The sequence below is a fragment of the Natrix helvetica genome (genome assembly GCF_964273705.1).
Source record: "Natrix helvetica genome assembly, chromosome: 2".
Taxonomy (NCBI): domain Eukaryota; kingdom Metazoa; phylum Chordata; class Lepidosauria; order Squamata; family Natricidae; genus Natrix; species Natrix helvetica.
This window is the reverse complement of record NC_138552.1, coordinates 271075074-271100606: the sequence shown is the minus strand read 5'-3', so window position 1 is coordinate 271100606 and position 25533 is coordinate 271075074. Positions and strand designations below refer to the sequence as shown.

The window sequence follows — 25533 nt, the reverse complement described above, 5'->3', positions numbered from 1 at the left end:
CATTCCATTTCCTCGCTCCTCTCACGACTTCTGGCACTCCTGGATCTGGTTGGCTGAAGCACAGCCAATCCCTTTCCTCCGAGGCCTGCCTGTGTATGTGTGTGTGTGTCCATGTGCATGCACACACACACACACACAAACTGGATAATTATTTTTCATAATTATCCTTGACTGGGTAATGAACCAGAAGCAATCGGCAGCTTCGTGTATTTTATTTATCTTTTCATGGTTGTACAGTGAAACCTCTTTTCCTCCTGGCAAGAGACGGGAGCATCTGAGCCAGCTCGGCCAGACTCCATATGGAATGCGTGGCAGGCAGCCTGACATGTCCTCCCACCTGCAGGAGATGCCAGAGGAGCAGTGCCAGTGCCACTAGCAAATAGAACACTACTGTGAGAGATACAGTATTAGTCCATGGTCCAGTGAAATCTAGAAGGTACACTTTTCTGCATGTTGCTCAAACGATCCCATCATACCCGTGAACCCCACACTTCCGGCCTGCCACCTGGCATCCATAGGTTAATGCTGCAGGGAGTGTTTTTCCTGCCACAGAAAATCAGAAATCATATTAGCTTTAGGACCGGGCATAATTGCTGTTCTTTAAAGTGCAGGAGATGGAAGGACGGCGGTCAGGAGTTTCCTCGCCTTTCAGATCTGCTTCTTGATGCTGTTAGATAGTGGCTTGTTTATTTGTTCAGCTTAAAAGTATTCTGTACAGAAACAATGGCAAAGGGTTCTGCCATTCATGTTATACCTACAGGAAAATGAGAAGCACCCAGAACTTACCCTTGCTTAGAGCCAGGATCACAGCAGCGTTGAATGTGTCTCCAGCCCCCAGAGTGTCCACAATAGTTTCAGGGGAGAATGCGTCTGAATGCACCAGCATCCCATCTGGTCCCATTGCGTCAGCTCCACACTCAGCCCAAGCACAGATCAAGGTAGCTCTAGAAATGGAATACAGAAACTAACCTATGTAGTGTTTTGGATTCATCAAATGAATAAATCCAAATTACTACACAAACAGGCAGATGCGTGAATGTATTCCTCGTCTGCAGTATTCCAAACCAGGAAAAAGTAAAGATGTTTCCAGGTGTTGCTAAAAGGTGGTACATTTTTACACCTGTCTGTTCCATAGTATTTTGGCGGGACTGAATCCAAAGCACTGGACTGCACTAATAGATATTTTCCTCCTTATTCCATACAAAACATTCTCTGTTCTGGCTATTTGGGACCTCAATAGCAAATCTGAAGGAGTATGAGTTACTGCTAGAGACTTTGCCTTATAACTGAAGAGGCTGACTCTATGGATTGTCCACCCATTCTAATAATGTGCCAGGGCAAGAAGCTGAATCTGTCTTGGCTTTCCTTTCAGCTCTCAAAAGGGAAGTCTGTGCAACTCAGCCTTTGGCCTAAACGGAAAGAAAGATATAGACCTTAAGGGAACACTAGATAGGAAGGTGTGATATAAACCCAATCAATAAAGTATTAAACAAATTGTGCTTCTGATGTCGGATTGCTAACTAAATCTGCTGCAAAAGATAGTATCCTGCCTTGTGCTATCACACGTGCAATAAGCATTTAATCTGATTTGGGCATATCGGCTTGTAGCACCAATTCAACCATGATCAGTACAGTTCTGCCTTAGCATGGTATGAAGCCAGCCTATTTTAGTTTATTCAACAAGACCCAGTTGTACATGGTTTAGCACTGTGTGTGTGACTTCAGTCTGAACTTAGCTGCTAAGAAATATTGCTAAAGCTGCTGGAAAAGAGAATCATCTCCAAATCATTAAATGACTTGAGTGATTTAATGCTCAAAGTGATTTGAGCTTTGAGGTTTCTTACAATCGGTAAGGTTGGTTGAGTTGATCTCTAAAGGGCTCCCATTTTTGCCCCTGAGATTCTCTTCAGTCTGCTTTTCTTATTTCACACCACCCCTAATAACTGGTGAAAGAACCAGGTTTGTCCCCATATTTTGGTTCTCTCCTACCCTGGTTTCAAACGCCCGTAGAGCCCCTTCACAGCCTCAGGAGCTGAGTAGAATCCAAATGTCTTGGCCACATCTTTGCTGACAAAGACCTAGAAGAAGAGAAGCACGATAAAGTCACCACTTTTTGGCCAGGCCTTATTACATATAGTATCTCTGGGTGATCAGATAGTGAGTGCCTCAGAGGGTTATGAATGGAGAAAATGAGTGTGAGTCTCAGGAGCACTGGGGTGTATTCTGGCCAGATGTTTAGAGAATTACACTTCACAGCTGTAGAAATCCCCCCAGGAATATTACTGTTTACCTCTGTGTGCACACAAAACTCATCTGCAGAAAATATCGGGAAATGAGTGACTGAAACAGTATTATTGATTCAGAAAGTGAACTCCGAATCCTTACCATGTTTCCCCGAAAATAAGACCGGGTCTTATATTAATTTTTGCTCCTATTAGGTCTTACTTTCTATTTAGGTCTTATTTTCAGGGAAATACAGTACTAAATGCATCTATGCATCTATGCTGACAATCTTAACGGGTTTATTTTGAGCGTAGGGCTTATATTACGAGCATCCTGAAAAATCATGCTAGGACTTATTTTACGGTTGGGTCTTATTTTCGGAGAAATACAGTAATAAGGATTCTAACGGGATGCCAATTCATCTTCAGTAGTCACAGGAGGAGGAGGGGGCAAAATCTCTCAGATCTATCCTATGAGAGGAATTTAACTGAAGGGCACGTTGCTCTTCCTCACTGTGCTTGCTTTCTTGAGCAGCCACAGTTCCCACCTGCATCCACCTGCATTACGCTTTTACCTTTGACCTCTTACCACATCTCCGTAGCAAAACAGCTGGTACAGCTCTGGCCTGGTCTTTTCCACCTCCACAGATGTGGTCACTCGCTCAGATGGTGGGCAGGTTTGGTTATACTTTTCCACCAGTTGCAGCATTTTAACCTGTTCCGAAGCATTCCTCCCCTGGGAGAAAATACTGCTATTAGTGACACAACCTGAGATGTCTGGATTTGATATTATTCCTGGAATTACTGAAAGCCTTTGTGACCTTAGATGCCTCACCACTTATAGTAGTTGGGCCATTCGTACCTGCTACTTCCAAAATAGATACCCAGCCACTTATGGTTTGGGTAGTGGACTGGTGTGTTTGATGATCCAAGAAACTCCGGCAAGTATGAAATACTTTCTTTCTCAACAGCGAATAGACACAATTGGGATGTATTTTGAAAGTTTTGCATTAACTCTTCAGCCTATTGCCAGGTTCATCTCAAGTTTCTATTTTTTTTTATTATAGGCTATATTAACATAAAATACTTAACTTGGTTACCTCATTAACCTATTTTCTGAGTTCACAAAATGCACCAAACCATAAACTACCGTATTTTTGGGAGTATAAGATGCACCGGAGTATAAGAGGCGCCAAGATTTTGAAGAGGCAAATTTAAAAAAAGTTTTTGCACTGTGCAGATCTCCCAAAAACAGCCCGTTTTTCACGAAAACGGGCCCGGGTTTTTTTTTTTTTTAAAGGGCATGAATAGCCTTTAGGAGGCTTGTAGAGTGCTCCTGGGAGGGGGGCAAAATGTGCAAAAAACAGCCCATTTTTTGCAAAAACAGCCCTGTCATTTGTCCAAAAAAGGGCATGTATAGCCTTTAGGAGGCTTATAGAGTGCTCCTGGGGGCTGAGAGGGCAAAACTGAGCAAAAAACAGCCCATTTTTTGCTCATTTCTGCCCTCTCCAGCCCCCAGGAGCACCATGGAAGCCTCCTAAAGGCTATGCATGGCCATTTTGGTGAAATGGGTGGGGGTTCAGGAGGCACAAAATGCTGTATTCAGTGTATAAGATGCACCCAGATTTTCAGCCTCTTTTTTGAGGGAAAAAGGTGCATCTTATACTCCCAAAAATATGGTAACCAACAGGGTAGGCTCATACATGATAATTTGCAGAACAATTTTATAAATCATCACATTGTGGAAACTCCATTCTATGTGGTAAACGTATGGTCTAATCCTAATCAAGTGTAATCATTCGTCCTCTATATTACTCTTGGTTAGGATTAAATCATTCATTTGTATTCGTTAAAAGCAGATATGAACACAGCCACAGTATCTGCTTTTCCTTGCTTCCTTGTTGAGATATTGGCTTCACTGGGTATTTGGATTTTAGTTGTGATTACTATTTGTTTTATATCTTACTCAAATTTTCTTTCAGAGGTACCATTATACTGACTCAAACAAATAAAAACAGCATGCAGAAGATAGAAAGTAGGGATAGAAGGTAAGAATGGAAGATTGACGCAAGTAAAGAAATAGAGCAAGCCACCCATTAGCAAATGCTCAGAGAGAGGGGCACAATTCAAACTGTTACTGACAATTCACTGCCATGAAACATCACCGATGCCTATGTGTAAAAGAGTGACCGCATATTGTGGAAGGGTAGTAAGTCTGACCACCATCACCTTATCAGATGAACAATCAAGACCAATCCCCTTTCCAGTCAAGGCCTTACCTCCCAATGGATCCACTTGTATTGAGACAGGTCAACTTTTTCAAAATCAGCAGCTGTCACATCTGGCAGATTGCTGCAATTGGGAGGATGGAAAGTGGGAAGAGGAAGACAAAAGTTTAATTAATGCAACAAACTGATTTCTCATCCATCTTAAATGAAACGGTAAGCAAATGCATACTTACAATTGAACAAAACGGGAAACAAAACACCTCTTGATTTGTTAAGCTCAAAGTGTATCCTGTGTAGCATCCTGTTTTCTTAGCACCAAACCAAATAATCTAGCCAATCCAAAGGGGACATGAATTGTTTTCTTATTGCTTGTCCCGAGTTTCCAATGAATAAACATATTACCTCTGAATATGGTGATTCAGTCATAAGCAGAACTGATTTTGCAAGCTTAAAGTTAATTTCACCTCCTACTGGGAGCAATTCCAAAGTACTTTGGAGCTGCTTTGAGCTTCAGATCCAAAGGCTTTAAGCTTCACAGACAGCCATCCCACGTACGAATGTCTCTATAACTTCATTCCTTTCCCAGAAATTTGAGAAAAAGACATATGAAGAAATCTCTTGGTAGATGTATCACATACAATTGGTATGGAATTTATTTACTTTAGAACCGTACCTAGGCATCTAACTGAACCATAATAAACTATAATATGCCAACCTCTTTCTTGGTTTCCATGAAAACAATCTGAATTTGGAGCCATTGCTTGAGGTTAAATTGTAATGTACTGAGAATAAAGAAAGCAGACAGTACTGTATATACATATAGACTGAAATACATTATCATAGAAAACAATAATGGCCATCAGTCTATACAGTGTTAAAAAATACAAAATAAACATGAGGAAAAAAGTCTAATCCCAACTGCTTGCTAAGTCTGCAATAATTGCACATTTAGTCCTAATAGGCTATCCAGTAACAGTGAGATTGACCTGTCTACCCTTGTTCTGCATCTATGGACTGTCCTGGACTGTCCCTCCTTTCCTTAAGCTATTGTGGCGGGAAAAGGATGCTTGACTAGAATTGAGTTTGATCTCAATTTGTTCCTTTTATTTCATAGCTCCCTCATTTCGAAAACATTGTCTTAGCACTAGTAGGCCATACTCAAGAGCTTCATCTGGAGGTATTCAGCATGGAAACGGATGACATTTAATTCTCAGTCCTCATTTTTATGGATAAACTGTACCTGAAATGGATTTGATTTTAATGATTAACCCACTAGCCTAGGAGACACAAACTGCTTTGATCAAAGGCCACAAGAATCACGTTCAGAAAGATGGGCCTTCTGCATGTCCCCAAATTATTAACCAGGCCTTGACACTCTATTGGTAATGGGAGACGGAAAGCTGCACACTTTCCACTACTTGAGAAAAGCTACGGTAAGCGGTGGTGGTGTCACATAAGCTTTTGCGTATATTTTTTATTTGTTCTTTCATTCAATTTGCCTAGCCACCCATCTCCACAAGTGACTCTGAGTAGCAAACAATCTTAAATTAAAAACAATTCAACACCCAGTTACCCTAAGGCCATGATGGCAAACCATGTCACCTGGCATGCATGGCATTGCCCGTTCTTTCAGGTTTCTTGTGCGCATGTGCATGTGATGGATCAGCTGTTTTTGTATGTGCAAAAAGCATACGGAAACCGAAAGAGCTCTCTGTGTGCATTTGCGCTGGTCAGCTGATCGTCGCACACTCATGCGCACCAGTATGCGGAAGACAAGCTGGCCAATGTGCAGACGGCGTGCTGAAAACTGGAAGTTCAATTCCTGGCGCATGCATGCCCACTTGGAAGCTTGTCTTCCATGGCGTGCCCCTGACTCTATGCCAGAAAGGTTTGCCAGCACTGCCCTATGGTAAGATGGGCGGCCCATAAAATTTGTAAATAAATAAATTCCCATCACAAATATAAAAACTAAAATACACAGCAGGAAAATATCACAATTGACAGTTGCTAACACAGCCAGGAGACAAGAGCCTTCAGACACTTGGCTCTCCCCAAGCCAGATGTTGAAGCAGGACTTTAGGTCTTTATGAAAAGCCAGCAGGGCCCTGGAGGGAGAATATAGCCACAATATAGAGCTTGGTTGTAGATACAAAACACACTTATCTGGACCAGTACATAGAAAGATACAAACTTGATATAGGTTACTCTCGGTGATTTGTTTTATTTTTGCAGTTGTGCAGACCTAGCCTGTACGAATGTTGTAGTTGATTCTTGTACCCCATCATGACTGATTTGTCCAGCCTACATCTCACCTGCTGTTGTCAAAAGCCCAGGTTCTTTCTTGCTGTGAGTTGGTGGGAGTCACATTTGAATTTCTCACTCAAAGCTTCTTGGGGAAGGGGATGGTCACAACCATATTTGGGAAGGATAATCAAGAATTAATATTGGTAATGGTGATTGGCAGCAATCTGGACTAAATTAGCAATTGACCAAGAATTAATAGTAAATCAGATTTTAATAGCTCATGCATGGATGTTTTTATTCCTCTCCCATTGGGTGGCACCTCTAGAGGAATTGGACAGGCATTTTAAGTCCTATTTTGACCTGCTCAAGCAACTCTTATTTTCCCCAATAAATTCAAACAAGAGCTATATTAATTCCTATGTGGTCTAAGGAATAAAGAACTGGCTATGCTATTTCTTAACAAAGCTATAACCATTACGGATGTGATCCTGCTCTGAACATAGAGAGGAGAATCTATTCATTTACTAGCTGTTCATTCTCTGATGAGGAGGGGGTAGTTTTAATATATCTTCCTGTTATCTTGGTTGATTTTAAAAGAACAAGTCAGGTTCTTTGGGGTATCAAGTTGACCCATAAGTGTAACCGAGTCAGGGGGAAAAAGCATCCTAGAAGAAAGCAATAGGAAAGAACTGTCATTCTCTTGCCTCACGGGAGTCTTTACTTTTCAAAATGTTTATTGCTTCAAAATTATAATAAAAGGAAGTCAATCAATATCACTCTGGATTTCTTGCTTATTCAGCCAGGCTATCTATTAGGTGATACCAGGGGTGGGTTGCTGCCGGCGTTATTGCTGGTTCACAACAAGCGTGCAATGCGCACGTGTACGCTATTCAATATAATGTGTTCTTTGCACATGTGCATAACAATTTACAGTGAACTGCGCATGCGGTTAGTGGCAGCCAAGGGGCAGTGAGGGAACTGATTTGGCAGGCCTGGGTCGCTGCTGGTTCTGTGACCCAGGCCTGAATTCCACTACCGGTTCGGCTGAACCGGGTCGAACAGACAGCAACCCGCCTCTCGATGATACCCATTTCTCTCAGGATCAGGAATCTCAAACTGTAAAATGGAATCAAGCAAATAAAAGTTCAGGCAACGACATTGCTTACTGCATGCAAAGCAGAGTTTCTCCTTACAAACACACAATAAAAACAAGTGACTGTATTTAGCACTAGCACTAACTTCAGTGTGATTCTTTAATGGCTTAGCATATTGTACAAATGCACTATATCTGGTTAGTTTATAATACAGTGCATTGTGTCAATCCGTGGGTTGAAAATAGGTTGATTCAGTAATCTGGTTAAGTGATGCGTGAATGTTGTGTAGGTATTAAAAGTCTTGCTAGGCAAAAAAGTCAAGTTATTAATATTTGATAACCAGCTTGACAATTATTCCCTGTGCACTTTGGAAGTACAAAGTGCTTTTTAATTTATATCCATGTTGCTGTCAAGTAATTATGAGATTAATAATTAATATTAACAAATAATAATTAGTAATAGAGAGGAAGGAAAAAAAACATTGTAAATACATACATACCCACCAGCCGGCTATCCTTTATTGTGGTAAGCAACATTACACAGAACTTAGAAAAGAAGTAAAGAATAGTAAGGCAACTCTGCTAAGGGGATGAGATAAAGAAAATAAAAGGAATTATAACTGTCTAGTTTTCACCAACATCATTCTCAATACCTCTTTAGATCTGCTTAAAGTTGACTAGTCTCTAAACATTCCATTTATTTTTATGTATATTCTATTTCCACTTCATTGCACTCAGTAATCAACTTTCAACATCATCTCTGCTCAAAATTCTATAATGAAATCCTATTCTTTGTACCACACATCAAAAAACTTATAGTACATTAAGTTTTCTGACACCTACTTCTTTCAATGATCTTTTGAAGGGGAAAAACATCTGGTTTGCACATTCTTTGTCCAGCATAAAGTTGCATTGCACTTGTGAAATTATGGACACTGTTATTACTCATACTTTTTCTAACAGAATTCTACCAAATCCTTACTAGGCACTTAATATGTTAACACACGTAGCTTTTTGCATTGTTCATTCTTGTTACCTTTCCTTTTAGCTAAGGTAACAGTAACACCATACTTCCCATCTTAAGGCTCAGTAATAGTCTTCCAACACATTAAATAAACTACAGTACAGTCACTCCATAGGCAAAACAGTTACAATAATATACAGCTACACACTTACTATTTTCCAACATTCTTGCAGGACTAATGACTACTTAATCATTAATATGTTCTTGGACACTAGCTTTTATAGCATACAACTCTCCAAAATACTCCTTTCAAAATTTTCCTAATTATATTTTCTTCCCAAATCATTTTATCACTTCAATTTTATAACCACTCACATTGTTGGAAGCTCCTTGTTTAGTTCTCTTTGCTTACTGTACTTCCAAAAGAATTATTATTTCCTTACAAATTGCTTAATAACGTGTCTCTTTTGATTGTAACTGTTCCTTGTTCTCTTCAACTGTATTCTTTGTGATTATTTTTCCCCATGCAGCATCTTACTCTCATTCTCATTTTTGAGCAGGCTTTGTCTTATACGCATCTATTTCTCATCAACAGCCTTATTCATCACTCTGCTAAACATCCTTTTTCATATTTCTCGTTTTATACTTCCTATTCTCTATACTGGGCAAGATCTTCAAGCAGATTTTAAACATCATGCCTATGAGCACTTAGCAGGAGTGCAAGAATTAATAGCAGTCAGCATGAGCTTGTCATAAGCAAGATTAACTTTATCTCCTTTTCTCACATAATTACTCCATTTCTCACATTTGCTGAATAGATCTGGACATCAGGATTCCATCAACTCTCATGGTATCCTCATTAATAAAATGGTATAATATGGGCGAAATGATGCAACTATTAACCCGGTAATTACACCCCAGTAGTACTCATAATCAGCTGCCCATCAGCTTGGAGAGTGGTATCAAGTGGAATGCCACACAGCTATTTCCTGAGGCCTTTATCATTTTTACTAATGACTTGGATGAAAGGGGAGAAGAAGCAGTTTAGAAGAGAAAGAAAGAAATGGAAATCTAGGCAAGCTTGAGCCATAAACAAACAAAGCAATTTTATGAACCTGCTTCTCCACTGTGTGTGCAAACAGCTAATCTGGGATGCTAGGAAGGGCCTATTAAGCCATTTACGGCAATAGTACAAACATAGTTATATTCTTTGTCATCTCTCCCTGAAACAAACAGTTGCTGTAGCAGGCCAAATCTTCACCCACCACACTCAGCAGTCAAGGCTACCTTAGTCTCTACTGGGGTGCTGAGAGTCCTTTTGTGCCACCCATTGGTAGAAGAGGGGGGGGAGGTTGGAGGCAGCAGAGCCAAAATGGGCCAGGTCTTACGTGTCATAAAGAGTAACTGTCCGAGAACCGTTGCGGCAATTGATGAGGCAGCAGGCACACGGTGTCTCCCCCTGGCTCTGCCAGAGCAAGTGGGCAACTTCCACTTTGCGCCGTTGGAAGTCAGACAAGATGAAGCTTGGGGCCAGGGAAGAGGAGAGAGAGAGAAAACGTTAGACTTCACCGCGAGGAATGCTCACCCTACGCACCTGGCAGCGTGCAGGATCGTGCGGGTGCCTGTGGCTGTGTTGCTGATCACCGTTGAAGCGGGCAAGCTGCATGCCAGATGCAAAGCCACATGGGTGAGATCCACCTCATAGCGTCGGAAATCATCGCGGACGAAGCTGGGAGGGCAGAAAACATGAGCGTCTTCTTGGGGGGGGGTGAGGTACTCTTGTCAGGTGAATAGAAGGCAGATGCTCCCAAGTTATCTTCAAAACAGCAGGGCCCTTACGGCTGCTTGGTAAAGGTTGTCAGTGAGCTAGAAGCTGTGAGGACAGAGGGAAGTAACTGTCTGAAGAAAGCAGATAAAATTGAACTCTGCAGTTTGGAAGCCAAGAGCTCGGATGCCCTCAGAGCTTAGTACTTATTAAAAAAAAATCTTATTACATTTACTCCGTAGCTCTGCTCCCTGGAGCTGCTCAGGAGTCAACAGACAGAATTTATGCTATAGTAAGCAGAAGGATGGGAATAGAATGGTCGCAGATCAATTCCATAAAAAGTATGTTTCCTGAAAGCAAAAGATCATAAATTTAGAGCTTGAGAAGATAGACTATCTTCACCAACTTGCTTCACCAATTCACTTCAGGATTTGGCAGATGCATTTACATAACATGCCAAGTTTGCTTCACAATTGTTTTGATTAGTTATTTTGTGGCTTAGTGTGTGTGGGTGACCTCAACTGTGTCATTAGTTTGTTTCAATGCATTAAGTGAGTCTAAAAGATTAATTCAGTACCCAGATAAAGCATATTGTGCGAATATATCCATAAAAATCTGACTCCCAAAATCTACCTTAGGTTAATTGCTTTGAACAAAAGCTATGAGAACTTGGCTCCTTCATTACCTTTTCATTTGAAAGTCAGCTGTCTCTTAATCCACTTGATGTCAGTAACCATTAGCAACCCATCCATACTTGTTAAACTCTTCTGGTGAAATTGTATCCAGCGTCAGGTTCCAAGCAATGCATCCATCACAAACTGAATTCTGAGGCATTCCGTTTTCTTAAAACCCAAATTTATTTAGATTCACCAGTTAGTGCCAATATGGTGTATCTAAATCAATTTGTACTTTGAGAAAACGGAATGCCTCGGAGTTCAGTTTGTGATGGATGCATTGCTTGGAACCTAACATTCAGTACGTATCAAGAGAGTTTCTTGCATTTATTTGTATGGATTTTCTAGTTGGGCAAATAATTAAAACTAGGCTCCATAAATGAAATAAGGTGACCACACATCAACGCAATTTTGGCAAGTTTTGGAAAGCGTGTACAGGAATTTATGCTGGTCTATGACTGTAATGAAGATTTGATAAAGACTCAAGTAAGAACTACAATGAAACAATGAAAACTCAGGGCTGATGACTCTATAGCCATTCAGTGAGACATCATGTTTTACTTGCCTAACCAAATCAGCCTTGAAAAACCGTGTTCTGGAAAACTAGGAACTGATTTAATATGAGTATTAATAGAGAAAACTGTAAAAGCATTGTCTTAATAGCACATTATAAATTTGTCAAGATGGCTAAAAAATTAATTAAAATTGGCAAAGTAGGTTATACTCCAAGGTATACTTGGCTATAAATATGCTTTGTATTGCCCTGTTAATATGTTATAAATGTTACATATGAAGACATTTTGTGTTTTGGGATAAGATTATTTTATTATTTTTATTAACTTTGTTTGCCATCTATTGCCTCAGGGCACCTTACAACATTAAAAAAACCCTCCTTGTAATCCCTTAATTCAAGGTAGAGTCAACTGGATGGAGCTGAGCGTTTACTGGCTGGATGCCTTTCCTGATGCCATAAGAGTTCACAGCAGATATTTTTTTCTTTGTGCCCTAGGTGAGAAACTTCTGTCGATACCTAGTATTGAACTTTCAATCTTCTGAGTGGGAGGCAAGTGTCTTCACCTCTAGGCCACTACACCGCTTGATGGCTTACAATATTAATGATCGCTTAACAAAATTAAAAGCTATAAAATAATAAAATATAAATATTTCCAAAATCAATTTAAATAATTTTATAGTCAAATGTAAGATTATAGTTTTCATGTGTTTCCTACCTAAAAACAGGTTTGTTTGTTTGTTTGTTTGTTTATTTGGATTTATATGCCACCCTTCTCCAAAAGGACTCAGGGAGGTGTACAACATTAAAAAACATACATCCCAAAAGTTAAAAAAAAAAATCCATATCCAAAAAACAAACCGAATTTAAAAGACAATACATTTAAAATAAGTTAAAAATTAACAGGCCAGACCGGCTTGCTGGAAAAGCCAACTTTTTAGGGCGCATCGGAAGGACCGGAGGTCAGGGTTTATGCGGAGCTCCGGGGGCAGCTCATTCCAGAGGGAAGGCGCTCCCACAGAGAAGGCTCTCCCCCTGGGGGTCACCAGTCGACACTGTCTGGCCGACGGCACCCTGAGGAGGCCAACTCTGTGGGAACGTACTGGACGGTGGGAGGCTACTGGTGGCAGTAGGTGGTCTTGCAGGTACCCTGGGCCTAAGCCATGGAGTGCTTTAAAGGTCATAATTAATACCTTGAATCGCACCCGGAAAACAACCGGCAACCAGTGCAGGCTGCCTAAAAGGGGTGTAACATGGGAGCACCTAGGTACCCCCATGACAGCCGGCGCGGCCGCATTCTGGACCAGCTGAAGCCTCCGGGTGCTCTTCAAGGGCAGCCCCATGTAGAGAGCATTGCAGTAGTCCAGGCGAGAAAGGATGAGGGCATGAGTGACTGTGCACAGAGCATCCCGATCCAGGAAGGGGCGCAACTGACGTACCAGGCGAACCTGGTAAAAGGCCCCCCTGGTCACAGCCGTCAGGTGTTCTTCTAAACTAAGCCGCGTATCCAGGAGGACTCCCAGATTGCGAGCCTTCTCTGAGGGGGCTAAAATTTATCCCCCTATTGTCAAAGATGGAACAAGATGTACAAATCGGGATGACAGAAACCACAGCCACTCAGTCTTGGAGGGATTGAGCTTCAGCCTGTTCCTCCCCATCCAGATCTGCACAGCCTCCAGGCATCAGGACATCACATCAAGGGCATCGTTTGGGTGGTTTGGGGTAGAGATGAAAAGTTGGGTATCATCAGCATATTGATGATACCGTATCCCAAAACCACGGATGATCTCGCCCAGCGGTTTCATGTATATGTTGAACAGGAGGGGTGAGAGAACAGACCCCTGGGGCACCCCACAAGTGACGCGCCTGGGGGTCGATCTCTGCCCTCCAGTCAACACAAACTGCGACCGATCCGACAGGTAGGAGGAGAACCACCGTAAAACGGTGCCCCCCACTCCCAACCCCCCGAGTCGTCGCAGTAGGATACCATGGTCGATGGTATCGAAAGCCGCCGAGAGGTCTAATAGGACCAGGACAGAGGAACAGCCCCTGTCCCGGGCCCGCCAGAGATCATCGACCAACGCGACCAATGCCGTCTCCGTGCTGTACCCGGGCCTGAAACCCGACTGAAACGGATCCAGGTAGACAGCTTCATCCAGGTACTGGGGAAGCTGATGTGCTACCACACTCTCGACAACCTTTGCTACAAAGCGAAGGTTGGAGAATGGACGATAGTTGGCTAAAGAAGCTGGGTCCAGGGAAGGCTTCTTGAGGAGGGGCCTCACCACCGCCTCCTTCAAGGTGGTGGGAAAGAACCCCTCTCTCAATGAAGCATTGGTAATCGCCTGGAGCCAGCCGCGTGTCACCTCCCGGGAAACCGAAACTAACCAAGAGGGACACGGGTCCAGCACACAAGTGGCCGCACTGAGTCTCCCCATAATCCTGTCCATGCCTTCGGGGGTCACAGGGTCAAGCTGTCTCCCGAGTCCCTTTCGGGAGAAGGGGCGGTCTATAAATACGAATAATAAATAAAAATAAAAAATAAGCCCATCCCAGATTGTCTCCTCAAGATTCATCCCCGTCGGCTCGCCCGAATCTACCCAGTCAGAGTCCAAGCCTGTCCGGATCTGAGCGATTTTATCCTGCAGATACTGAACAAATTCTTCAGCCCTACCCTGCAAGGGGTCTTCCCCAGTTCCTTGGTTAAGTAAGGAGCGGGTCACCCTAAACAGGGTGGCTGGGTGGTTATCTGCGGATGCGATAAGAGCGAAAAAATATTGCCGTTTTGCTGCTTCTATCGCCACTAAGTAGGATTTAATATGAATTCTTACTAGTGTTCAATCAGATTCGGACCGGCTGGCCCTCCAGCCACTCTCTAGGCGTCTTTTCCGGCATTTCATCTCCCGGAGCTCCTCGGTAAACCAGGGAGCCATCCGGGATCGACACCGGGTCAGAGGCTGCAAAGGCACAACACGATCCAAGGCCCCAGCGGCAGCCCTATCCCAGGCTTCCACTAGGGCTTCAGTCGAGTTGTGAGCAAGGGATTCAGGAAAAGTCCCAAGCTCCATCAGGAACCTTTCAGGGTCCATCAGGTGCCTGGGGCGGAACCATCTAGTCGGTTCCGCCTCCCTGCGGCGAGGGGTAGCGGTATGGAAGTCAAGCCTGATGAGGAAATGATCAGACCATGACAAGGGTTGAATAGAAATATCCCCTAAATCTAGATCATTCATCCACTGCCCAGAGACAAAAATCAGGTCGAGCGTGTGTTTCCCATTATGGGTAGGGTCTTGAATTAACTGAGTTAGGTCCATAGCTGTCATGGAAGCCATGAACTCCTGAGCTGACTCAGATGTCTCGCCAATGGAAGGCAGATTGAAATCCCCCAGGACCATGAGCATGGGGAAATCAACCGCCAATCCAGCTAATTAATCCAGCAGCTCCGGCAGGGCCGATGAAACATAGCAGGGAGACAGGTATGTAACAAAAAGGCCCACCTGAGCTCCAAGGCCCCACTTCACACAGAGGGACTCACACCTGCCTATCTGAGGCACAGTGACCTCCTGAGGTCTGAGACTTTCCCTGATAACCACTGCCACCCCCCCGCCCCTGCCCTGGGCTCTCGGATGGTGAAACGCCCGGAAGCCTGGTGGGCATAGTTCGCTAAAGGGCACCCCCCCCTCATGGCCCAACCAGGTCTCCGTAATGCACACCAGGTCCACTCTACCCTCTTGTATGAGGTCGTAAATGAGGGGAGCCTTATGTACCACGGACCTGGCGTTAAGCGACACCAGCCGGAGACCAGGGTCCTGTAATCCCGAGCACCCGGGGGTGCGAGAAGGGCGATGAGGGTCGGAATGCGCGATCACTCTTAAACAGCAAACCCGCGTCCTCCGAACATCATTTGGCCCTCGGCCCCCACCATTTCTGCCTCTCCCACAAACAGTAGAGATGGTGAACCCCCCCCAATGGAATGGCTTAGCGTCTCCCCCGGAATCCCAACCCTTCGTCGCCAAGTTAATGTGCTGTTAACTTCAGTAATCATGGTTGGAGTCAACTACAAGGGCCACAAAAATGAAACACAGGGACGACATGAAAATTTGTGACTGCAAGTTCCACATCTCTCAAACATCTGGATGGAAAGTTTAGTGTAATATAAACTATAAAGTCAGGTGATAATAAAATTCACACACACACCTACTTATAGACATACATAATGACCATTTCTTAGTAATGGGTGCCAGTGATAAGATAATCAGGATAGCCTCATGTAGTTAATTAACCATTATCTTTGTTCTTCCAACAGTTTCTGTTCCAGTGCAAGTGTTAATTAACTTAGCAATGCTAGAATAACTCTGTGCAATTGCCAATTACTGACAATCTGAATGGTCATTGTGTTTGTATCACAAGTAATTTAAGCTTTAATTAAGTTATCAGACTATACATTTTGCTTTTCCTTAGCTGTTTATTCCCCGTTTCTATTTTTTCTATCCACACCTAAAACAGACTGGTTAATTGAAAGTATGAAGTAGAATATAGTTCACAGAAACTTCTATTATACTGCATTTCTTTGCTGTAGTCTTAGGCATGCATATTTAGGAATAAGAGCTAATTACTCTTTCTTTGAAATAGGCATGTAGGATTATTCTATTATTAACTTTATGAATTTCATAAGATTTATTCATTGTACGTAATATGATTAGTCTTTAAAGTGTCGTAAGATTCCTTGTTGAAATGAATTCTTTCAAGGGAAGGGATTCTTTTGTAAAAATAGAACAATATTAATGAAAATAAGTTCCTTTAGAAGCAGAGGCAGAAATATGCCTGGCATCTGTGTCTGAATCTCGGCCAAGTCTGAATTGTTGATCATCTGACTATCACCAGCACATGATAGACTTTCATTCCAAGGACATGGCTTGGAACATCCCAGCTTGGAAAAGAAGCAAAGTTAAATGAGAAAACAAAAATAAATAAAGACAAAAATCAGGGAGATTTTTGTTAGAGCCGGAAGAAAACTAGTCCACCATCACACTGAAATGAATCCTCTGCAGCCTGATTTGAACCTTATTTGAAATAATTGAAATCATTGAATTAACCCATATTAAGGGTTGTACCAGCAACACAGTGAACCAGAAGCTAAATGGATGGCATTCACACAGCTTGCTGAGATGTACAAAATAAGTTTTTAAAGTAATTAACCTTAATGTGAATCTAGCCCCAGGACTTTATGTATCTTGGTTTAACATGTTAAATGAACTCTTGTATGAACTTTACGGTCAGTGACAGATTAAGGCTCACCGGTGCCGTAGCACTGACAAATCTTGGTGCCCGTCCTTTATACAAATCTTCATTGGGTTTTTTTCCCCTTTCCCAACTTTGTGGTGCCCCCTTTGGGCTGGTGCCCTAAGCACCTGATTAACCTGCTTAATGGTTAATACATCACTGTTTACGGTCACTTCATAACAGAGTACATACTGGTATATCAGTGTCTCCTTTCTGTCACAACCAAATAACAGCCCAGTTTAGATTCGCATAACATGTACAGTTTGTTTACTGAATTAATCCAATTCTCTTGATTTGCACAATAAACTATAAATGACTAGATTTATTTTAAAAAATGAAGCCACAAAATAGCCCACAAAACTTAGTGTGTTGTGAAAACAGAGCCCACCTATGATACAAATCCATTATATATCTGCAAAACACTTTAGATTGGATACAGAAAAGGAGAAACATTTGTATACTGCTGGGCCAGTCACTTTGTCTCAATCCTAGGAAGGAGGTAATGGCAAACCACTTCTGAAAAGCCCTGCCAAGAAAACTGGAGGGCCTTCTCTAGGCAGTTTCTGGATATGATTGAAAGGGGAGAGGGAGGGAAGTGTAATAAGATGGGATATAAGTGCACAAAATAAATACATTTTTCATGAAGTGAAGACACACACATCTGCCCTTCCCCTTCTGGTTCTCCGTGTGTGTGTGTGTGTGTGTGTGTGTGTGTGTGTGTGTATTAGTCACAACCCCTGTCTGTATTCAGCTAGCACTTACTTTGCAGCATGACCAGGAGCTAACGAACCCATAAAAGCACAAGGGGCTCCCAGTAGAGCCAAGACGGTACAGGTGTTGGAGGCGTTCCCTCCACGTTGCCAGCGCTGCGACAAACATCTGGAAGGAAGCACAGCCAACAGCAGCCTCAGCGTCCCATTGTGACAGGCCCTCTGGGCAGGCAAGTATCCGGGACTCCGGCAAGGGACCGAACTGAGCCGCAACACTTCAGGGCTTTGCATTGACTGCAGTTTCTTCTTCAAGATCATGAAACGGACATAAAGGCTGATTCGGGACGCAAAGGCAACACTTCCACCTTCCCTCCCTCCCCACTCCCGGAACCTGTTCCGCCAGCTACGAGCGCTCTGAGCCCCGGCCGGGGAAACCGAGCCTCGAAATCCCCCCCCCCCCCAAGTGCGAGTTGGTTCCTGCTTATTGGGGCTTTGGAACACGAACCAGACAGAGCGGAAAGCTCTCCACGGACCAGAACGGGTTAGCAAAAGCCTCCCCCCTCCTTCTCCGCAGTCTGCACCCAGCAGTGTCTCGTTGCTAGGCCTTTCTTGGGGTGAGATGGGGGCGGGTGGGTGGGTGGACAGCAGCGGCGTACCTAGTGTCCGAATCCTCCTCCGGATAATTGTCCACCACGCTGATTATGTCCAAGCACACGAGTCCGATGCACAAAATGCGCTTCTCCTCCATCGGTGCCAGTGGGCGTCTTCCTGGGCTCCTGTCACTCTAGCCTACGCTGGTCCCAGCCGGGTCTCAAGCGCTCTTTTCTCTTCTGCTGATCTCACCCCGGGATCATCGGCGGACGCCTCCGCTCGCTCCAGGCACTCACTCGCGCAGCCATTGGCAGGAGCGCATGACGGTCGGTTCCGATTGGCTCCCTCCGCGGTATGCAAATCAATCAACTCTACCCTTTGGTTCAAAGTGAGTTTCCCCCCTCTTTTTCGTAGAAGTTCTCCTCCCCGCTCCGCCGCCCAGGAAGTGCGGGTGCCAGTCTAGCGGGAGCCCTGTCCAGTGCCACCTTCCTACTCACCTTTTTCATCTTTGGAGCTCAACGTCCCGCTGACGCTGAACTCCTGGCGGAGGAAGTAAGGCCGGCCTGAATCGTACCTGCCTACAACGCGAATAGAATAAGAATAGAATTCTTTATTGGCCAAGTGTGATTGGACACACAAGGAATTTGTCTTTGGTGCATATGCTCCCAGTGTGCATAAGGAGAATAAAATAGAATACATTCATCAAGAATCATAAGATACAACACTTAGTGGTAGTCCCAGGTTACTAATAAGCAACCCTATTATACTAGGAAACAAATAAAACAATATAAATTTTAAAGATACAAGCAACATGGTTATAGTCATAAGGGGGAAGAGACAGGTACTAGGAATAAATTATAGTAATAATAATAATCATCATCATTATCATCCACCCTACTTGGAACAGCTTATATCCTCCGATGTCACCTTAACAGTTCCTAGGTCCTTGGTTAGGACTCGAGCTGTTGAGCTACCAACCAGCCCCAAAGACTGTGAATCTCACCAAAGTTTAACCAATAATAATAAAATAGGATAGAATAGAATAGAATTAGAGACCTTGGAGGTCTTCTAGTCCAGCGCCCTGCTCTGGGAGGAGAATCTACACCATTTCAGATAAGTGACTGTCTAGTCTCGTCTTAAAAACCTCCAGTGATGGAGAACCCACTATTTCTAAAACTGCTGTTCGGAAAAAAAAAACTTGGGCAGTCCTGTCGCAATTGAAAAGGTTACTTTCACACGACACTATCTAGTTATCGAATATTAACATGCTTTTGAGGTGGTGCAATAGATTCATCATAAATTGCGCCCCCTACTGGACCGGAGTGCCCTGCGCACGGTCACTCATGCGCTGGTGACGTCTCGCCTGGACTACTGCAATGCTCTCTACATGGGGCTTCCCTTGGGACGCATCCGGAGACTGCAGCTAGTTCAGAACGCAGCCGCGCGGGTTATTATGGGAGGTACACGTTACTCCCACGTAACACCTCTCCTGCGCGAGCTGCACTGGCTACCTGTGGCCTTTCGGGTGCGTTTCAAGGTATTGATCACCATCTTTAAAGCGCTCCATGGCAGTGGGCCTAGTTACCTGCAGGATCGCATCCTACCACACACGTCCCTGCGGCCTATCCGCTCACACAGAGAGGGGCTCCTCCTGGTGCCGTCTGCTGGTCAATGCCAGCGGGCGACACCTAGGAGTAGATCCTTCTCTGTGATGGGCCCAACCCTCTGGAATGACCTCCCCCCTGACATTCGAACTACCACCGACCTCCGTTCCTTCCGGCAAAAGTTAAAGACTCACCTATTTCAATCAGCTGGCCTGGCACTTTCTTAGTTTTACCTCCCGGGGATTTATTCATTTTAATTGGGTTTGGGGTTTTAAAGTTTTTATTATACTATATATTATATTTAATATTTATTATTCCATGTACAGTCTGTAACCTCCTCCACCTACCTACTTATTTAATTATTTAACTGTTTTGCATGTATTTTATAACGTATTTTAGTGACTGTACACCGCCCCGAGTCCCTTTCGGGAGAGGGGGCGGTCTATAAATATGAATAATAAATAAATAAATAAATAAATAAATAAAGAAGCTGGATTTACCCAATAGGCTAAATTGCAGAAAACCAAACCAGGGGTGGCATGAGGTGAGAATGCATTCCCTGATTGCAATTGGGAATTATATAAATGGATGTTCTATAGAACAGGGGTGTCCAAACTTGGGAACTTTAAGACTTGTGGACTTCAACTCCCAGAATTCCCCAGCCAGAGCTGGCTGGGGAATTCTGGGAGTTGAAGTCCACAAGTCTTAAAGTTCCCAAGTTTGGACACCCCTGTTCTATAGGAACCATCTTTGGTGGAAGGTAACAGCGCTCCGTGTGCCTTTGGCATTTAATCATGCCGGCCACATGGCCATGGAGAAATCTTTGGACAGTGCTGGCTCTTCGGCTTTGAAACAGAAATGAGCACATATGTCGGGAACGACTAGTACATATGTGCGAGGGAAACCTTCACCTCCATGCATGGCTTGCCAGTTGGCTAGTTTGTGAAAGTTTTAACATAGATCACAGGCTATGATAAAGCAAGAGTTCAAAAGAAGGAATACATATCCAGTCAACCAGTGTCAGGACCTAGGATCTACTCCAATTTCAGTGGTTTTAAAAGCAACAACAACAATCTCTTCTATCTTATTTCAGAGGTTTCTGTGTCTAAAAACAGCTTGATCTGAATTGCAGAAATTGCAGAAAAATGGTATGGCAACTCTGCACAACTAACACTCCAGCAAGACACGTTCTATTTTGGTGTTTGTTGATTGTTTCCTCACATGTAAATCCAAATGTAAATGCTTTCCAGGGACCAATATCCATGAGAGATTTGGAGTGACATCCTGTTCTGCTCTTTCTACTATGCTGCCTGAGCCATGGTTCAGCCTTCTCTCCTCTCCTGCTGATCTCATCCCAGAAAAAGAACTGAAAGTTAATGTAACCATCACAATCTTTATTAAATACTTGCAGGAGTAAACATGCAGTGCTCCCTGGGACTGACACCAGGTATGTGGGCAATGTTCTGGCATGGCATGTCTGCCCAGGGGGTGAGCTTGAAAGCTTTTATAGCCAACTGAGCATTCTTTAATCAAAGGTGCAAAACTGACTGTCTACTAAAAATCTGTGAGAAACTAACTTATCAGCCTGTGAAATGCCTTCCCTGTGAACTCCTCTCTGCACCTGTCATTTATCTCCCCATGTACAACCCATTATGCATCTACTATTTTTTATTCTAAAAGCTGATGTAGTGGTTACATATGGCACTAGCTTGATCCAGTTACACTGATGCAAGGTGAATGTGTAGACGTGAACAAATGAATATAACAAAGAGATTATTTCAGCTCCTTTTTGCTGCAGCAGACAAAAACTTTTGTTTCCGTATAAGCAATGACAGCTGAAAATGTGCCTCTTGGAAGCCTCTCGGTCTGGTTTTCTCTCCACATGCTTGTTTTGAGTGGCAGGAGAGACATCCAGCTCAAGGTGATTTAGGATTCTTCGCTTTGAAGATTAACAGCTCCACATGTGCCTCTCTCTGTTACATGCTCTGTAAAGAAGAAAGAGAAGCAACCCTGGAGCCCTTATGAAAACTGGAAAGGGGGCAGCACTTTGCCATAAGATCTTGCAGGTTTCCTTGTGAGTTATCTGCTCACAAATTAAACGGGGACAAGATACCACTACCAATGTTTTGTTTGATTAGTTGTACCACTAAACATATTGAAGCTAGATTTATTGTTAAAAAAATCTACTACTCTATTGGCAGTTGTTCTCTAAGGCTGGAGATATAAGCCATTCCTCCGCTATGATTTATAGTGTTTTCACATATACTGAAATGATATATGAACCTCAGTGGCGCAGTGGTTAGAGTGCAGAACTGCAGGCTACTTCTGCTGCCTGCAATTTGGCAGTTCAAATCCCACCGGGCTGAAGGTTGACTTAGCCTTCCATGCTTCCGCAGTGGGTAAAATGAGGACCCAGATTGTTGTGGGCAATATGCTGACACTGTAAACCTCTTAGAGAGAACTGTAAAGCACTGTAAAGTGGTATATGTTGAAGTGCTATTGCTATTTCTATAAGCCCTGCCTTAATTTAATTTAATTTTTTTGGCACAATGATGGTTGGTGACTCTAGAAGAGTGATGGCTAACCTTTTTCAGATCATGTGCCAAAAGTGGGGGGAGTGCAGGGGGGGTCATGCACGGGTGTGCCCACGCCCATAATGCTATGTGTGCGACCCCCCCGCCTGCATGCTTCTGGTTTGCCTGTAGGGCCGTTTTTCACCCTCTGGAGCCTTCATGAAGCTTCCCTGAAGGCTCCGGAGGGTGAAAAACGGCCAAAAAAGAAGGCTGAAGTCAGCTGGCCAGTGTGTGCATGCGTGCTGGAGCTGACAGTGAATGCCTCGCGTGCCCTAACAAATGACTCCGTGTGCGACCTGTGGCATGCGTGCCAGAGGTTCGCCATCACGGCTCTAGAAGATGCTATAAATTGCTAGTGGGAAAATGAATAGAAAGATCCTTTCTCTGATAAAAATTATCTGCAGGCAAAATATGTGTCTCACCTCTGAATCTGTTCTCTACTTCCATCGTCTACTTCCATACATTACGCTCTTGCATAGAGGACTTCTTTGGGCGGTTGTAATGTTCAACACTGTTTCCAAACAATTATTTTTATTTGCAGTCAACTGAAATTATGCAGAGCCTGTTGCCAGGAATTCCCCTGTCAATCTTAGCAAGTGGAGGAGCGTGAATTTGGTACGGAATTAGACAGCGTACATTAGCAAGTAAAGGAGTCTAAGTAGGCCACAGAGTATTATCTCTGGCATAATTTTCTTTAGGTACTGTAAAAGTGCATTACAAATGTTAAAGCAAGACACTCAGTCTGAGAGGAGGGGCATAGATTTCTTTTTAGTACAAGGTTACTGTAGTTAACAGTCAAGAAAGGTTGACAGTAAATAACAATAGCAATAGCCCTGATATATCACTTCATAGTGTTTTACAGCACTATCTTAAGTTGTTTACAAATTCAGCATATTGCCTCCAACAATCTAGATTCTCATTTTACCGACCTTGGAAGGATGGAAGGCTGAGTCAACCTTGAGTTGGTTAGGATTGAACTCTTGGCAGTGAGCAGATTTAGCCTGCAATGCTGCATTCTATCCACCATGTGGTGCATCTAAATCAGATGCTTCAGTAGCTATTGATCGTTATAGTTATTTTTGTATCCTGAATCATAGATTTTAGGACTACAAAGTACTTCAGTTTTAAAATCAAAAAGATTTATTGAAGCATGCAAGATTGTAAGAGTAATACGTGTCCATCCTTTTCCCAGGAGCAAAAATACCGATTACAAGCTACATTGCTTATGCTTTCATGAGAATGCTGGTGTGGTCCAGAGGACAACGTTACTAAGGTTCCCTAGAAATCAGACTCCTGCCTTAGCCATGAAACTGGCTGGGTATCTTTGGACCAGTCACATATTCTCATCCCATGATATCAGCCTCAGTTGACAAGCCCAAAAGTAAAATTCCTATCACAAGCAAAGGATCAACACTAGGTTCATCCAAAAAAGTGGACCCTGCACTTGTAGAAAAATGCTACGAAGAAAAAATGTTTATGGGGATGTCCCTGAACAGAAAGAAAGTCAAGAAAGATCTCCAAGAATGTGGTCAAAATCCTAAAATGGGATTTAGTGAAATGGGTCCAACTGAATAGGATGAGCAACTATTGCAAACAGTTCTATGGATGTAATAAAACATATCTTATGTGGATCAATTAAGAACGGCTTTTCAAATTAGTTCTTTGCAGGACATATGAGATGTCCATCTCTGACATAGATTTTAAAGTCATTATAGTGCAATAGTATCATTGACTGCTGATGTGTCACAATGGTGAAAATAAAGAAAGGATTTATATTGCCATAAAATGATTGCATGACACAATAAAATGGCACAAATCAGTAGTTGAGGAAATGGCCTTTCTTTGTTAGGAGGAAACCTGTTAGATATTAGCATATATCGTAGGAAGTCTCCTCTCTGGTCCGCTGCTACAGCGGGAAACAGGTATTGCTCTGATTGGTCGAGAGGCGTACCCGAGTCCTATAAAAGGGGAACCCTCCGGCCACAGAGCAAGCTGGATCACTTCTTCTACTAATAAAGAGCTGTTAAGTCACTTCGTGTCCGCAGTCTGTTCTCTCGTTGCCCCGATCTAACATTGGCGACGAAGGTGGGATCGAGAGACAGATAGGACGAAGAACGCTACTTCAGAATCCCGGGATTCGATCCAGCCAGGAATTCGGCAGAAATACCGGCAACCATCTCAGGACACCGCAGCGCGGCAATTTCAAACGAGGGAAAATGGCGATGCACACTCCTCCAGCTCCATTCGACCCAATCGCTGACCATTGGGAATCATACATGCTCAGGTTCGAGTGTTTTCTCGAAGCAAACGAATATACAGGAATACCGGACTCTCGAAAGAAAAATATATTCCTGAGTTACTGCGGCCGAGAAGTTTTCGAGATGGCCAGGGACCTCTCTGAACCACCCCCCATTCAGGCGGTATCATGGACAGCGCTGCAACAAACGCTGCAAACCCATTACGCGTCAAAACCTTCCCGCCACGTTTGTCGCCAAGCATTCAACACGAGGAACCAGAAGGCGGGAGAATCTATCAACCAGTACGTTGCAGCTCTACGAAAAGCAGCCACACATTGTGGATTCAGAGACCTGGACGAGCAAATTCTGGATCGACTCATATGCGGGCTGAGAGACATTTCCCTACAAAAACGGCTGTTGGCCAAAACCAATTTAAGCCTGCAGATTGCACTCGACGAGGCAAGAGCTTCAGAATCAGCAGAAAGATCAGCGGAAACGATTCAACGCGGGTTCAACACAAGCCAGCCAGCACCAAGACACACCAGAGTCCACTACGAGGACACAATTCCAGACTTCGAGGACCCCGAGCTCGAGGAAAGTCACCTAATGCGGAGCAGTCACATGAGACCTGGGGGGAGACCCGGATTCCGTTTGCCGCCCTGCGCAAGCTGCGGAGGGAATCACCCCCGGTCTACCTGTAGGTTCAGGAACGTTGTTTGTTCGCACTGCAACAAACTTGGGCACATCGCACGAGTGTGCCGGAGCGAAGTCCCTGCCTCACGGCAGCCACCCATGTACCGCCAACAGAAGCCCAACCCAGGGGCTTGGCGAAATCAA

The 25533-nt window shown here is 43.6% G+C and overlaps 1 protein-coding gene and 1 long non-coding RNA gene across 5 annotated transcripts; one reads left to right on the top strand and one right to left on the bottom strand.

Moving 5' to 3' along the window:
- Window positions 1-196: 196 nt before the first annotated feature.
- KHK (ketohexokinase) lies at window positions 197-18545 on the bottom strand. Of its 4 annotated transcripts, XM_081943963.1 has the most exons (9): window positions 18348-18545; window positions 17744-17860; window positions 10346-10480; window positions 10140-10274; window positions 4502-4574; window positions 2812-2958; window positions 1990-2078; window positions 787-944; window positions 197-543 (listed from the first exon to the last, which is right to left on the bottom strand). In XM_081943963.1, the coding sequence occupies exons 1-9, from the start codon at window positions 18437-18439 to the stop codon at window positions 458-460; spliced, it is 1032 nt and encodes a 343-aa protein (XP_081800089.1). In that variant the 5' UTR covers window positions 18440-18545; the 3' UTR covers window positions 197-457. The 4 variants fall into 4 exon arrangements, with proteins under 4 accessions (XP_081800089.1, XP_081800086.1, XP_081800087.1 ...); XM_081943960.1 differs by lacking the exon at window positions 10140-10274 and having other exon boundaries at window positions 10337-10480; XM_081943961.1 differs by lacking the exon at window positions 10140-10274.
- Window positions 18546-18704: 159 nt separating this feature from the next.
- Window positions 18705-24261, top strand: LOC309387321. The gene is made up of 3 exons (XR_014174583.1): window positions 18705-18834; window positions 20980-21333; window positions 23652-24261. It is a non-coding gene; the product is annotated as an uncharacterized lncRNA (long non-coding RNA).
- The last annotated feature ends 1272 nt before the right edge of the window (window positions 24262-25533 follow it).